The sequence below is a fragment of the Eupeodes corollae genome, chromosome 3 (assembly GCF_945859685.1).
Source record: "Eupeodes corollae chromosome 3, idEupCoro1.1, whole genome shotgun sequence".
Lineage (NCBI taxonomy): Eukaryota > Metazoa > Arthropoda > Insecta > Diptera > Syrphidae > Eupeodes > Eupeodes corollae.
Genome location: NC_079149.1, coordinates 43,650,341 through 43,665,108, shown reverse-complemented (window position 1 = coordinate 43,665,108; position 14,768 = coordinate 43,650,341). Strand labels below are relative to the sequence as shown.

General features: G+C 27.0%; 2 protein-coding genes across 8 annotated transcripts in view; one reads left to right on the top strand and one right to left on the bottom strand.

The window, feature by feature from the left end:
• LOC129952267 (G protein alpha o subunit) overlaps positions 1-14,768 on the bottom strand; it is a 213,206-nt gene that overhangs the window by 43,455 nt on the left and 154,983 nt on the right. The gene's annotated exons all lie outside the window — the stretch shown is intronic.
• LOC129952265 (probable cytochrome P450 49a1) overlaps positions 1-14,768 on the top strand; it is a 56,254-nt gene that overhangs the window by 18,619 nt on the left and 22,867 nt on the right. For both annotated transcript variants that reach the window (XM_056064770.1, XM_056064771.1), the window contains exon 4: positions 5,639-5,804. In XM_056064770.1, the coding sequence (XP_055920745.1) occupies positions 5,639-5,804 (166 nt within the window). The remainder of the gene's footprint in view (positions 1-5,638; positions 5,805-14,768) is intronic.

The window sequence follows — 14,768 nt, the reverse complement described above, 5'->3', positions numbered from 1 at the left end:
TATCAAGTCGATATATGTTTGTATGGATCTATGTGTGTAAGTATGAATAAATTTAGAACAATTTTATTTTTTTATACAATACACAGTTACTAAAACTTCAAATACAATAAAAAATAAATATAAAAAAGTCAAATAATTTGTCCGTACTATAAATGTTTTATTGCATACATTAAAATGGCTGAATAAATCTTTTATCGTTTTTTTTTTTTTGCACTCTTGTCCAACTTTAGCACTTGATTCCATTTTATGGATTTAAATTTAACAAAAGAACAAATAAAAACTACTAAAAACTAAATAAATAAAATAAAAGTTTTTCGGATGGAAAACATTTATAAAATAAAAAACAATATAAAACAAATAGTGTGAGACATATGTGTGAATGGATTCAGCTGTTTCGGACATTCAGTTTTTCTCTTTGCATGTTTGTGAATAAAATATTCTCGCCTCGAATATAAATTTCTAAAAAGTGTTGAATTGAAAAGCCTGATTTGTTGCAAGGATTTTAAATATATGTATGTGCATGCGTATAGGTATATTTACGCCTATATTTGCTATTAATCTATCCATGTCCAGGCAATATAAAGTTTTATGAACACTTTTTAGTTTTAAAGCTTTTTTCAAGTTGTGCATAAATTTTGTATAAAACAATAATAAAAGGTGTTAAATATTATTATGAAGGAATGTAGTTAAAATTTGATTTTTAAATTTCTATACACTTTTAAAACTTAATATTTATTTAAATTTGACAATGTTGAAAAAATTGTTTTCTATTTAATATGACTAAAATTATTGAAGTCAATATGTTGTTGTTAGATTAGAGTGGGTTTTGAGTGAAATATGGTGACCGTCATTCGCACATTTGGCACATTTAATAAATTTTAAAGTCAAATATACTTTTTTTGAAAGTTAGTCAGAAGATTTAAAAATGCTCCCACTCACTTATGGAATGAAAACCGTAAAGAAAACTGGAATAACAAAATTATTAAACTCGTCGTCGTTCATTTGCATTTAAAGTTAAAAAAAAAATATCATATTTCTATAATTTAATAATAGAGGAACTTTCAGAGCGGAGGTATTTTTGAGAGAAAAACGTATTTATCTATTTTTGTTAAAAATGGACTATGGGAGTTTTCAAAGAATGACGACGACTCCGAAGCTATCACTTTAATAAAACGATTAATAACATTTCTTCGTGGTGAATTTTTTAATTTAGCAAAGCTTAATAGTCTATTTTAAAAGTCGGAGCAGGTTTTTGTTATTAGTGTCTTGTTTGGGCTTTAGTAAAATTAAAACAAAATATGAAAATCTTGCATTGAAAAAATAAATGGAGAGTTTTTCATATGATTCTGCCGAAATGTAAATTAGTTTTGTTTTGTGTTCCAATTAGAAATAAAATTTCAAATAGCCCGCTATGTAGGCAATTGTCGTTTTTGAAACTGTCATTTTTTGACATTTGACATACAACGCCACGCCGTCCGTTTCATAAAATGGAACGATTCAATCGTCAACAGCAAAAATTAAAAAGAAGCTAGGTCTAAGTAATGTTTTTTTAGGGTTTTATTTTTTGTAAAAACAACTGTCAATTCTATTTTTCTCAAAACATTACCGAATGTTGAAAACAATATTTCTTATGATACAAAATTAGTTTCAAGCCATAATCTCAAATTTTTGAAAATATATTTTAGTCGAAAATCAATTTTACCAACTTTTAGTATTGTTTTTTTAGGTTTTTACTTCTTGAAAAAAACTATCAATTCGATTTTTCTCAAAATTTTAGCAAATGTTGAAAACAATATTTTTGTAAAATAAAGTAATTGTGTTGAAAATCAATTTCAAACAACTTTTAGTAATGTTTTTTTTTAGGTTTTTATTTTTATAAAAAAAACTGTTAATTCGATTTTTTTCAAGATTTTACAGCATGTTGAAAACAATATTCTTTTTATAAAATAAAATTAATTTGAAGATAATAATATCTTAAATTTTTGAAAAGATAATTGAGTTAAAAATCAATGTTTACCAACTTTACCAGTACAAGAAAAAGGTCTTAAAAACGAAATAATGAACTACCGACCTCTTGCTAAACAATCTGTGATAACTAAACTATTTGAGTCAATCGTATGTAGCGTCCTTTTTTTCACTGTAGTTCAATTATCTAGGATAACCAGCATGGTTTTGTTAAAAAGCGTTCAACTGTTACTAATATGTTTAACTTTACGTCCTTTTATGATTGTATCTTTACTGATTTCTGCAAGGCCTTTGATGTGTCATAAGACATTACGTTTAAAACAATCACAGCAAGGTTTTAACGACAGTTTCATAAACTGGATCTCCCCATATTTGCAAGATAGACATTATAGTGTTAAATTTAGTAATGAGTGTTCAAGTTCATTTGTTGTGAATTCTGGTGTCCTCCAGGGTAGTCACCTTGGTCCTATTCTATTTGTTTTATTTATAAATGACTTGATTTCGATCATACAAAATTCGTCTGTCCACTGTCTTCTTTTGCAAGAAGATTTAAAATTATTCAGGGAATGGTGCAATAATAATCGTCTTGTTTTAAATGTTGACAAATGTAAAACCATGGGTTTTACACGCAAAAAAGTTCCAATCGTTTTAAGTTATATGTTTGATTCTTGTCCTATAAGTAAAGTACATGTATTTTCTGACTTCGTGTTGTCTTAGACCCTAAACTAACATTTAATGAACATATTAAGATCGTAGTTAAAAAAGCAAATAGAGTTCTGGGTTTTATTAAGAGATTTGGCCGTGATTTCATTCCTACATTTTGTTTCATTTGTGAGACCAATCCTGGAATATGCTTGTACAGTATGGTCACCTTACGACAACGTACACGTCACAAGACTCGAAGCCATTCCGAAAAGATTTTTACGTTTTTGTCTACGATCCTTTTCATGATTTCATGACATTCAAACATTACCGCCTTATTCCCAAAGACTTTCTCTAATAAATCCTTCTTCTTTGACAAATCATAGGACGTATTTAGTTTTGTTTTATTATTGGAATAATAAACGGACAAATTTCATCACCATCAGTTCTTGGTAGTTTAAACTTTAGTTTTAGTCGTTCATGTATAAGGGTTTCACTTTTGTTTTTTATTTGTAAGGAAAAAAACAACCTACTAAATTTTTTTGAAAGTCCTTTCTGCATTTTCTGTATTTTTATCTGTTAAGATTAAAAAAAACCTGCGAACGTACCGACGTACTTATGTCCTCTAAAATCTTTAATTTCGACTCTAGGGACCTCAAAACGTCGAGAAATGTAAAAATTTCTAGAGCGGCAGTTCGCAAAAATAATGAGTATTTTTGACGCACCTTCTCAGCCGACAATATTGAATTCAGTTGAAAAATTGGAGCTTTTAGTACAAGTTAAGAATGAAAAGGATCGAAAAGGGTGTCGCTCAAGAACTGCTGAGAATATTGCAGCTCTAGCTCTTAGTGTTGATGAAATTTTAGGTTTATACAAGAACTCAAGCCGTTCGATTACCAGCATAGTCATTTCTTCCCTAATAGGGTAAAGACCCCATTAGTGATGTAATCCGAAATTTTATCGTAGAAACATCTTCAATGACGAAGTCTATTTTCATCTCGCAAACTATGTCAAAAAACAGAACTATCCTATTCAGCTCCCAGAAAATCTATGGATGTTTGTTGAAAAATCTCTGTATACTCAACGTGTCACTTTTTAGTGCTGTTTTTGGAGTATGGTTGGACCTTACTTACACATCGTCTAAAAAGTCTCCGTACTGCAGCTTTCTTTTTATTGAATCTGAGATAAAATATTAACTATAACAATATATTTAAAACAAGTTTTTGAAAATCCCAATCCCAATTTTTTAAACTTGGTAAAAAGGTGAAGGTTTAAAATGACTTTTTTTCCATTTTACCACTTTGGTTTTTACAATTATTTTTAGTACTTTTTTTCAAAAAAAAAAAACTCTTAAATTAGGCTGCTGTACGGAGACTTCTTGGACTATGCGTATTTGAACATCAAAGTTCAGTCATCTGGTTGCAAAGTACAGATGATTCGGTGCAAATCGTGTGGTACTAAGTTTTCGTTAATAATTAATTATGACCGCAATGGGAAGATATTGATGTCAATGACGTTTATTTTCAACAAAATGTAGCGAAAAAATAGCAATTTTGCAAGAAAAGTTTTCTGAACGTTTCATTTTACGAAGAGGTGATTAAAATTTCCCACATTTAGACTTCTTTCATAATTTTTTAAAATGTTTCAAAAAAATTAAAAATTTAAGAGATTTGATTCCAGATGTTATCGACGTCATCAAACACAGTCATAAATGTGCGAATTCATCACGAACATTTTCATTTCAAAGCCATTTGACTGATATTGTTTTCCATTGTTAAAGAACTTTCTTTCTCTTTACAATGAAATAAACATCCATTGATCTTTATTTAAAACAAAAACACCTTTTTAAGTACCAAATTTCAACTTTTTATTGTTAGACACAAAATTATTTTATCCAGGGCAAAGCCATCGTTAATAATAATACGTCAGTGATTTTTATTACCACTTGCTTAAGTTTTAGTTGAAAAATGTAATACTGCATTCCTGGTATAATCTATGCAGAATTAGTATGAAGTTTTGTTTAAATTTACATACTCTCCCTAATATTATTATTTAAATTGGAATATAAAGCGTAAAAGAAACCAGCAATTTCGTGCAATAGAATCGTGCACTTAATAAACCTCATTACCAATTTAAAATTCTTAAAAATATTCCACGACTTTGGACTCTCATACAAACAAAGAAAACAACCACACAAACTACCGAGTATTATGAAAATAGTACAACTATTATATTGGAACGTTTTATTTTTACCATTAAAAAATAAATCCTTAAGAGTCCAGTTACAGCCTTAACTTAAATTTGTGTCTTAAGGCAATGAATATAATCGTATCTACTCCTTGTAAATCCTTTTTTATGTTTTCTTCTTAAAACATTGCATATCCCTTCACAGAGTGTGTGTAAGGATGTAAAGCTACGACGTATGCTGAGTTATAGTATTTAAGAGACAAACCTTATTTCTTCTAAGAAAAAACAAAGCTTTAAAGTACAAAATGGGAACTATTCTTTCTTTTTGTATCTTTTTATTTACATACAAATTCTTGATGGTAATAAATATATACAATACATATATATTAAAAAAAAAGTAAGGAGACGTTGTTCTCCTCTTTAGAGAAATCCTGCATAATTTTCTCATAACCATAAAGAAAAAAAACTGGAACAACGAGTTAGCTGGAAAACAGTACCCTTCTTCTAAACTTTATATAAACTTATTTGGCTCATACCAACCCATCCAGCCAAATATAATAATATACTCGGTTTCGCGTTCATACATAGGCGTTTGGTATTTTTAAAGTGGATTTAAATTTTTTTTTGTTTAGTGCTTAAGAGTTGAAAACTTATTTTGGCCCATTTTGAGTTTCAAATAAACTTTAATCGCGTGTTTCCTGGCACTGGATAGAGGAAAATGTAGTTTATTTTTGTATAAAAACAAAACGAAACCATCATTTGTTTTACATTTCCCTTAAGTCTTAATTTCACCAAACCTGCTAAAACCTCATTGTATCGTTTTTTATTTTCTTATTTCGTTTAGGCCATTACAAGATCAACGAACTGGATAAAGTCATGAAAGAATTGCACTTTAACTATGGAAAAATGGCCAAAGTCGGAGGTCTAATCGGTCATCCGGATTTGCTCTTTGTATTTGATGGTGACGAGATCCGGAATGTGTTCAAAAAAGAGGAAGCCTTACCTCACAGGTAATAAAACAAAGAAAAAAGAAAACAAACAATACCTTTCATCTATCTATTGACATCGACACAGATATATATCTTTTTGTATATAGGTAGATGCATATATGTGAGTGATAAAAATAATTTAAAAAACCTTGAAGTGGTCTTTTTTTGCTTTAGATAATAGAAAGGTTTAAGTTTAGGTGTAGGTTTAGGTTGCGAGGGTATAATATTACTCAAAGCTATAGCCATTATGTCCTTTCTTTAAGCCTTCATGTTAGGTACTTAAATCCTTCCTATCTCAAGGGTCCTTTTACAAGGACTTTAAACTACATACACATATTACATATAGCTAGAACATATGATGTGACAAAGGAGGAGGATTTATATTATACTATATATCCTACATTATAGTTGAGTTGTATCTATGTGCAGTAGGAGCATAACACTTGAATATTTCAAACACAAAAAATAACAAAAAAGTATCTCAAGTGAGATAAATACCTATATCTAGTAGTAGTCGGTAGAAAGATACTATATGGATAGATAGATATACTCGAATATGCCTTAAAAGAACTTGTTGTGTATATGCTTTGCATTAATGTTTAAAAAACTTATCCAAAGTTGTACCGTACATAAACAATATATCTATACACAGATATATAGAAGATTCATGTTGAGATACATCCATGCAATTGATTTTGTTTTTATTTTTTTTTTTTTATATTTCAAAGTGTATCGTTTACACTTGGAGGAAGATGTTTGTATTTTCTTTTTAAACAATAAAGGTGATGAGGCTGAAGAAGTCTAAACATTGGAAAATAATTATAAACAACTATTTTAACGAGGAAGACAGGAAACACACATTTTAGAACTTCATGAACAAACATTCGAAAACGCATTTTTGCTGTTTCTGGCACAAATCGATCTTAGCCAACGAATTTGTGTTTTCAAAAAATTGACGTATTTTAGAGAAAAAATATAAGAAATGAGTCACGAATGCAATAATAGCATGACTGCATTTTGCCTTATTAAAGGTTTTTTGAGTTTGTGTTGATCAGCTTTAAAAATACTCTCATTATTATATTGAAACCAGCAAATTTGCGATAAATGAGAATAACATATATTGATCTCTGTTATTCATCTAGTCATGTATGACAGCTTTATACAGGGTGACGCATAGAAATGGAAAGAATATACAAAATCTGAACGCAATTTCTAATTGAATAAGAAAATCGAATCTTTGGGCTTACTTAAAGAAGCCACGTTAAAAAATAAAAAACGGACTAAAAGCGAATCACCTCAAAACCTTAACTTCCAAGTTTGAGCTCAATCGACCCAATGATTTAGTCTGTAGGAGCGTGGACAGACAGAAAGGACAGACGGATTCGGTCCGTCAAACGGGACCGCGGGACCCACTTTTTCGACTTCTATACCATCGTAATATCATGTTTGATTAAAATCTCGAGTTCAAAATTTTGCACGAATGCAAACTTGCCATGAAGTTCCTATACATATGTCGCAAGTCAAACATAAACATCAACTTGGTCAAAATTATAAATCATTGCAAGTCAAAATGAGCAAATACAATTGAAGGTTGTTGCAAGACTGAAAGCAATTCAGGAAATAAAATAAGGACTTTATTTTAAATTTATAAATTATTATGAGGTTTTTTTTTTTTTTTTAAACCTTAAGTTTATTTTCAAAGCTTATAATAAATTCTGAAAGACGTCACAATGTGCAAAATAATATAAAATAGAAGCCGATAACATTATTTTTGGTGAGATCTGTGGGTCAATGAAATTTATTTAACCTTTTAAATTTTCACAAAAAACTATACTCACTGATTTTTAATAAAGTCCTTTAAGGATATCTTAATGTTATTATCTGTTAGACATGATTTAATTAAGTAGATAATTGTTTTTTTTTTATATGGAGGCTGAAAAAAAGTATTCCGAACGTATACTCGTATGCAATTATAAATATCTCATTAAAAAGAATGGATTTCGAATTTAAGGACCTTGAACGTAAAGAAATGTCTACATTTTTGGATTAAAGACCAGATCGATTGTAATAACTTGAAGGTCTACGAAAAAGGAACGATAGACGTTTAAAAAAGAACATTTTAAGTCTGTTATTTCTCAAAAAAATAACCACAATTAGCCACCAAGATCTTTTCGACTTTTTTTTTCTTTTAACAAATATGAAATAAAAGAACTACGTCAATGCTTCACAATCGATTCAAAAATAAAGATGGTATTATAAAAAAAAAATAGGAACAAAAATCTAGAAATTCGACAGTTGGCTATGAAAAGTTTAATGAAAATGTTTTGACATCGTTTTTCAATTTGAATGACATACTTTTATTTTACCAATGAAATAAACAAGCACTGATTTTTCGTTTCAAAAATACTCTCTTTTTATTTAAAAAATTAAACCTCTTATTGAAAAAACCCTATCCCAAAGGCTTGTTACTATCACATCAAGTCATAAATTCAAAAACATTTGATTGCGAAATGATTGGTTAGTTAAATTAAATTTTTGGCATAAATTCAATTTCGATAAAATTGCAGCTAAGCCACTATTGCACGCACAGTCTGATATAGCAACAGCAACATTTAAAGTTAAGTTGATTAAAATTACGTAAGTTCATTTGAATTAGTATTTCCCAAGAATTATCAAAACTATTTAATAATTGCATTCATACAATCACATCCGATTTAAATCAAGTTACCCATGCCCACACTTCTCTAGTTCATCATAAAGGATTCTAAGCCCGATCAGAATTTATTGAATTTACTTTTGCAGCATACATTTATGAAGGAGCAGGAGGTTTAACAATTTTTTTTAATTCTAAAAATAAAAACTATATGCTTCTTTTGTCTGATAAAATTCAATGCTGTTCCTATTATAAACAAAGTTATGATATTTAAAAACAAAACCCAAACAAAAATATAGTAGGTGCTTTGTTGATTATTTTGTGGAAACTGTGACGCAAGCAACGCAACGATAATACAGCCTCTGCCCGCTGTGCCCACTGCGCCCGCCACCCCTGCCACCGTCGGCCATCTTGCATGATAACACACCAGATATCGATTTTATTAATTTTCCATTCATTTTAACCTGATGGGAATAATTTTGTTTTTATTATCGATGAAAGAAAATGGGATTTTGTTTGTGTAAAACAATAAAATTAATACATATTTTTAAAAGTGAACTTTGTATTGCTGGAAATCCTTTTTCTCCTTTAATTAAATTGAATATGTTACTGGTGTGCTTCACTATTTTTTATAAATACGATGGAATAAGTTGCTCTTATATTTTAAAGCTTTCATGTGCTAAGTTATAAGGACTTACTATTTAAGGGTGTTTTTTTTTTTTAATAAAAAGTTTAGTTTTGATTTTGTACAAATAGGTTATTGTTTTGAAAAATCAATGAAAGTCTTTAAAAAAAATAAGGTTTGTCATTTGCACATTTCAAGCTATATATCTTTGATAACTTCACGAAACTACTCTAATCGATTGTGGAGCATTAAAATAGAATAAAACATATTTTTCATTTTTCCTAAAAAAATGTCTAGGATGTTAAATCAACATTTCTTGGTAATCACCTCTTCAAAAAATAACAAGGTAATTTTTTTTGAAAATTGAGGAAAAACAGAGTTATCTAAAGTTTCCCACATTCTTAATGTGCAGCTGAAAAAAGATACTCATCACTTGAAAGTTGTACTAAAAATTGTTCTAAAGGGTAATCTGACGGGCATTCTGAGAAGTCCAAGAATTATAGCAGAATTTGAAGGAAGGAGGGTGTTTTTGGTTAATAAAACAATGTTTAGAAGTTTGGATTATAGTTCTATCGTCTTTTATTTCCAAGGCCCTTTTTTGACCTTTTTATCTCAAGTTTTAGTCGACCGGCGGGTTTTTAAGAGTAGTATCCTAATATAGGTGACAAATTTAATGTATATTCGAAAAAGCCCTAAGTACTTGACAGCATGTTTGACAACATCGAGCTTTTTATCGTTCTTAAAGATGTGATTTGCCAAGATGGTTAATTTTACCGGTGCAAGGCTATGGCTTTAACGAGAATATAAAGAATTATTTGACATAATATTCTATGTTCATTATACGTTAAAGTTTTACATCCAAAAGACAAGGTTTTGAATATAAAAACGAATATAAAAAGCTTTCGCCCATGTTATTGATTTTTTTTTTTTTTGATAACTAATTTCAAAAAGTTTTCGAGTAATTTTTTTCTTTACAATTTTATAAAAATGTTAAGTATTCAAAACAATGCTTAAAACAGCTTTTTTTGACGTTTGTATCAATTTTCTGAAAGACGTGAATCTCAAAATCCCTTTGAAACTAGTTTTGCCGTCACACTAGAACTATCATATTTTTCAGCAAATCAGAGAGTTTTTCTTTTCCTCAATATTTTTGAAGCGGTTATGTTCTATTTTTACGACTTTTAAGTCACTTTTTATTTAAACAAATCATAATAGATCTCACATCAATACCGACTTAATAAATCTATACACAGACATTTTTATGAATAAATTTTCTGACCTTTTAGGTCATATTAATTTATTATCTGAGTGTCATCATATAAATGATGCAAAACCAAAACTTCTTTTTTGTGACATTTCTTTTTCTTTGTTGAGCGTTAATCGATTATTGTAATTTTTTTGGTCAAAATCAGAAAGTTATGTCTTGCCCTTTGGTGAATTTTTTGATACAACACTTTTTTTGTATATTCAAATTGTCTACCAAAAGTTCAGGGTCATTTATTCTTTTGAATAAATATTTATTAAAAAAAAGACTATCATGATCATAAAATCACACAAAAATGACGTAATAGCTATGAAGAACTATAACTTATAGTTTTAAGAATTTTATATTTTCTATAACGAATAAAATAATTTGTTAGTTCTTAACAATAAAACCAGTTTTTTTTACATAATTTATTAACATTCAACATAAAGACTGATTAAAACAAATTAAGGTTTGATTGACAATTGTGGAAAAATCCGACACCGAAACTGACAAAAAATAAAGTTATTTATTTGAGATGTTAAAAGTTTATAAAAACAAAATAAGAATTAGTTTAAATAAAATGTTGTAATACTAGATAAAATATATGTCACAGTAAATTTGTTCACAAATTTGTGGACATTGTAATTGACATCTTGAAAGGTTGCTAATTGTCTATATTTCATTCTAGGAATAAAAAACATTTACAAATTTCAATTCCCACAAATATTTATATTAATATTCAAAGACAGCCAAAAAAATCAATTTAGAAAATGTTCATATGTTCAAACACATTACACATATCAATAAAGATATTTGGTTTTGTCAATGCTTGACTTAACAAAAGTGGTAGGTCACAACTTTTAAGTCACTTAAATATATTAAATCTCAAGTGAAGTAATGACCAATTGATAGGTAAACATTGAAAAATTGGTTTGAATATGGTTATTTGACAAACCAATGCCAACATTTTATGTACGAGCACTTAAGAAGTGTTTGTTAAAGTTCTTGTCTTAAGGGAACTTATATTGTCTTAAGAGTTGGCTTAAAGTATTTAATTAAATGTATTTAATTAAATACTAATTTACATAAATGTACGTCATATTTACATATTTATCTTATAGCTCAAGATATGTACGCTGGTTTTCTGCTATACAATTTTTTTTAATAACTTAATAGTTTCAGTGTCAAATTTCGTATATCTATTGAGTGTTTACAAAAGGTCATGTCAGAGTGTGACATGTGACGCATAATAAATTTAGTTATAGTCGAATATATTTTGTATACTAGAATATATTGTATATAAAATACTTAAGTTCAAGAGGTTCGAAATTTAAGTGTCAATCAATCGATGTGTTTTTTTACAAGGATTAAAAAAGTTTCCTTGGGGCTGAGATATTCGTTTGCATTTATTTGAACCGCAATGCTTAGTTCAAGTTGATAAGGGTTAAAAATGATTTAAATGAAAGGTGATTTTTTTAATGAAAAACAAAAAGAATAGAAGGTCGCCAACTTTAAATGGTTGCAACACCGATCAAATACTTTCAGTACAACTTTTTATATTGGTTCTATACAGCTAAGCCTGGTAGTCGTGCGTTACAACTTTTATTCAAATATTGTAGAGTTTAGATAAGTTAGGACTTAACGATACTAAACAGAAATTAAATAATTTGGTGTTGAAATTTTTAAAATTATTCGCATTTGTTTCATACTATGATTATTTTTATTTCCATTAAAAATGCAATTAAATATTTTTTTTTCCTTACTTATTAGTTATAAGTTATAAGTTATAAGTTATAAGTTATAAGTTATAAGTTATAAGTTATAAGTTATAAGTTATAAGTTATAAGTTATAAGTTATAAGTTATAAGTTATAAGTTATAAGTTATAAGTTATAAGTTATAAGTTATAAGTTATAAGTTATAAGTTATAAGTTATAAGTTATAAGTTATAAGTTATAAGTTATAAGTTATAAGTTATAAGTTATAAGTTATAAGTTATAAGTTATAAGTTATAAGTTATAAGTTATAAGTTATAAGTTATAAGTTATAAGTTATAAGTTATAAGTTATAAGTTATAAGTTATAAGTTATAAGTTATAAGTTATAAGTTATAAGTTATAAGTTATAAGTTATAAGTTATAAGTTATAAGTTATAAGTTATAAGTTATAAGTTATAAGTTATAAGTTATAAGTTATAAGTTATAAGTTATAAGTTATAAGTTATAAGTTATAAGTTATAAGTTATAAGTTATAAGTTATAAGTTATAAGTTATAAGTTATAAGTTATAAGTTATAAGTTATAAGTTATAAGTTATAAGTTATAAGTTATAAGTTATAAGTTATAAGTTATAAGTTATAAGTTATAAGTTATAAGTTATAAGTTATAAGTTATAAGTTATAAGTTATAAGTTATAAGTTATAAGTTATAAGTTTTAAGTTATAAGTTATAAGTTATAAGTTATAAGTTATAAGTTATAAGTTATAAGTTATAAGTTATAAGTTATAAGTTATAAGTTATAAGTTATAAGTTATAAGTTATAAGTTATAAGTTATAAGTTATAAGTTATAAGTTATAAGTTATAAGTTATAAGTTATAAGTTATAAGTTATAAGTTATAAGTTATAAGTTATAAGTTATAAGTTATAAGTTATAAGTTATAAGTTATAAGTTATAAGTTATAAGTTATAAGTTATAAGTTATAAGTTATAAGTTATAAGTTATAAGTTATTAGTTATTAGTTATAAGTTATAAGTTATAAGTTATAAGTTATTAGTTATTAGTTATTAGTTATTAGTTATTAGTTATTAGTTATTAGTTATTAGTTATTAGTTATTAGTTATTAGTTATTAGTTATTAGTTATTAGTTATTAGTTATTAGTTATTAGTTATTAGTTATTAGTTATTAGTTATTAGTTATTAGTTATTAGTTATTAGTTATTAGTTATTAGTTATTAGTTATTAGTTATTAGTTATTAGTTATTAGTTATTAGTTATTAGTTATTAGTTATTAGTTATTAGTTATTAGTTATTAGTTATTAGTTATTAGTTATTAGTTATTAGTTATTAGTTATTAGTTATTAGTTATTAGTTATTAGTTATTAGTTATTAGTTATTAGTTATTAGTTATTAGTTATTAGTTATTAGTTATTAGTTATTAGTTATTAGTTATTAGTTATTAGTTATTAGTTATTAGTTATTAGTTATTAGTTATTAGTTATTAGTTATTAGTTATTAGTTATTAGTTATTAGTTATTAGTTATTAGTTATTAGTTATTAGTTATTAGTTATTAGTTATTAGTTATTAGTTATTAGTTATTAGTTATTAGTTATTAGTTATTAGTTATTAGTTATTAGTTATTAGTTATTAGTTATTAGTTATTAGTTATTAGTTATTAGTTATTAGTTATTAGTTATTAGTTATTAGTTATTAGTTATTAGTTATTAGTTATTAGTTATTAGTTATTAGTTATTAGTTATTAGTTATTAGTTATTAGTTATTAGTTATTAGTTATTAGTTATTAGTTATTAGTTATTAGTTATTAGTTATTAGTTATTAGTTATTAGTTATTAGTTATTAGTTATTAGTTATTAGTTATTAGTTATTAGTTATTAGTTATTAGGTTGAATTTTACCATTCTGTCTGAAAAAAGAATATAATTCAAAAAGCTGATTCTTGAAGATTCACAGCATGTGATGTTTTTAAGTTAATTTGTATACAACATTTCGCACATTTCAGTCGTTATCGAACTCGAATAATAGTGTTTCAATTGCTACGAACTGCAAGAAACCGATACGTACTGAAAATCAGCACCATTTGCATTATCATTTCGATTTAATCGATAGATCGTGCCTTACAGTGATGATCGGGCCTTACGATATCAGTAACTTTTCCAATCCCTTTAAATTTGTTCACAGATTTACTGATTTCTTGCGTTGAAGGTCGTTAAAGACGATCATCGCGTATTTTACGAAAATTGGCTACATTTGAATCACCACTTTTCCATAATTGTTTGATTGTTAAGCGATCCATTATCGTTAATGGAAATCATTCAACTATATTATGAGACTTCAAATGAAAGCTGACTTTGATGGTTGTCATGTTACAGCGCCAAAAACTTGATACCACGAAATGAATAAATGAATGACCCAACATATTGTAAGGATGTAAGGATATTTATTTGCAAAAATGTAGTAACTTATGCTATTGATGTAATTGAAAATTCGAAGCCCGGTTACTTTTCAATATTGTACCTAAATAAATTAAGACCCTACTTTTCGTATTAGTCTGAGTTATTTGACTGGGAACTTAAAATATTAAAAACAAAAAAGGTCAACGAATATACTGGAACGGGTAATTTGTTTCATTATAGTTTAAAACAACAAAGTACATTTCTTTTTATTAATTCTTAAAATAAAAGTTAATTTTCGGTCGCGTTAGTACAATTTAATGAGCTTAAAAATAT